The sequence below is a fragment of the Lupinus angustifolius genome, chromosome LG13, assembly GCF_001865875.1.
Source record: "Lupinus angustifolius cultivar Tanjil chromosome LG13, LupAngTanjil_v1.0, whole genome shotgun sequence".
Classification (NCBI taxonomy): domain Eukaryota; kingdom Viridiplantae; phylum Streptophyta; class Magnoliopsida; order Fabales; family Fabaceae; genus Lupinus; species Lupinus angustifolius.
In genome coordinates, this window is record NC_032021.1 from 10473197 (window position 1) to 10475600 (window position 2404).

A 2404-nucleotide genomic window follows, 5' to 3' on the forward strand; every position below is an offset into this window, starting at 1 on the left:
AGGCAATAACATCACTACTCTCATTTTTTAATGCATAATTCTTGAATGATTAATCAATTCCCCCTTTAATTATGATTACCATTTACAATAAAAACGCAAATGCATAAAATGAAAAATTCAAAATGTGGAAAGAAAACATGTTTACCTGTGTTCTTCTAGGGTCCATAACGTCCCTTTCTTCCAATCATCAGGCACAGCCAGCGTTCCTTGGTGCACCTCCGCTGGTTCCACCTTATTCAACAATTCTGGAAACTCAACCTCACCAGACACAATCATCAACAAGTCATGTTCCAACTTCTCGTACCGTTGCTTCAAATCCTCCGGTGACCAGTTCCCGGGAACATGATGCGTCATCTTCTCCCAACGGTTAGGAATATTCTCCGGTAACATCACAATGGCTCGCTGGAAAGCTTTGTCATGAACAACAGTCCACTGAGTCGAGGGCGAGTTGGTATGCTGATAAATCGACATGGATTATGGTTTGAGATGGTGTCTCTTACTTTATTTTTTCAACAACTCAACTTTCACAAACATCACTCTAGCCCATGTATATATATAGTTTCAGTTTTGAATAAGAAAAAGAAGATGTAGATGTCAAATCTATTTTTTCATGCCTCCTAAACTTTTTAAATATTTTAATTTCCCTCCAAAAATTAACTTATAATCCAAATATAATCAAACATTTTCTCACTTGATGATATACTAAAGGAAACTAATCTTTCATTAGGAACATCACGACGTAGGGTCTTAGTAATGTTCCATCTCTAATGCTGGACAAGTTTTAGCTCATTTTACTTCTAAAAACTTCATGTATACCAATATTTTGAGAACCACATTCCCCAATTTTAATAAACTTTTATTAATATAAATTAATATCATAAATAAATTTTAAATAAATGTAGATAGTTTTTTTAAAAAATATAAATTTTATTATTTGTAATAATGATAAACCTAATCTTAAAGAAATAATAAGAATGTATAAAAGTTAAAAATATAAATTGGAAACTAGTCTTGACATTAGTGCACAAGATCTTAATAATATATCATCTTTCATCATTATTATTAGGAGAATCTTATATTCATTTTACTCCCATAAACTTTGACGTTCATGTATCAGCATCTAAGGAAGCACAATCCCAATTTTTTAATTTAATAAATTTATTATTATAAATTAATATTGTCATAAATAAATCTAGATTTCTTTTTTCTTTTGAAAATATAAAATGTATCATTAGTAATAATGGTAAACTCATTTTTAAAAATAAAAATAAAATATGATGATAATTATTAGTAAAATTAAAATATGTGAAAAACTAATTTGTGTCATCTAATTATTACTCAACTCATTATAATATATATTTTTTGAAGCCGGTACAAGGTCAAAATTTAAGACACCAAGCACAGGTAGTGTTACATAGCTCCCAATTGAAGGAGAAGTTTTATTTTTATTATAATTTTTAAGAATAAATTAAATTTTAGATAATTAAAATGTTCCAATATTATAAAAGATAATGATATGCACCCTTCAAAGAAAATCTTAGTAGTGTAAGAGAGAGGATGCTAGCAGCATCTTAATTTTAGTATGTTAACCAAAGTGTTTGATATCCAATAAATAGCCCATTGCATTATTTGGTTGAATCTTTATATTAAAATCAATTGAATTCAAATCCATTTTTGAACAAATCTATAAGAAGTTGAACTTAAAAATAAATTGCAAATATGATACATTTGTTTAAGAGTGTAATATCTATATATTGTTAGTTAATACATTATCTACAATTCATTCGTATTAATTTTTTGAAGATTTAATGATAAATGAAAATAAATTGTTAATGATGGAACTTTCATCCATTTGGTAATCTCACAAGATTTCTCAGAGGTATTATAAATTGAATAAATTAGAGAGATTGTTTGAACAACTTTTAACACACTCTTGGGTGAATTTTGAATATTTTGACTACAAGAGAGATTGATTGCCAAAGAGAATCCTATAGCTAGTTGTCAATAAGAAAAAAATCCAGTAGTTAGTAGTATTGAATTTGCTCTATAGCATTTTCGCTTTCCTGATAGTGTGGCCATAGTATCTAACATGTGATTGTTAGTAAATCATCTTGTTATATTCATTAGGGATATGTGTTGAGAATGTGAGTATTGATATTTTATGTTCACTTCTATGTATTTCACACTAAAGTAGTTCATCAAAACATTGAATACACCCTCTTTCTAACTATCTCATAATCCTACTATTTGAAAGTTGTAGTTGCAATAAAGGACTATGTAAATTACTAACTTTCAAGATATTACACTAAAGTAGTTCATCAAAACATTGGATACATGTTCTTTCTTACTTTATTCTTTTCTACAACTCAACTCTCACACACACCACTCTACTACTATATATATA

General features: G+C 28.3%; 1 protein-coding gene across 1 annotated transcript; it reads right to left on the reverse strand.

Annotated features, from left to right (window-relative positions):
- LOC109363586 (protein RADIALIS-like 2) lies at positions 142-471 on the reverse strand. Its single transcript, XM_019609844.1, has one exon. It carries the CDS (start codon positions 469-471, stop codon positions 142-144), a length of 330 nt encoding a protein of 109 aa, XP_019465389.1.

What these genes read in the sequence shown, in the direction of transcription:
- LOC109363586 (XM_019609844.1), bottom strand. Translation starts at nt 471, where the DNA reads ATGTCGATTTATCAGCATACCAACTCGCCCTCGACTCAGTGGACTGTT.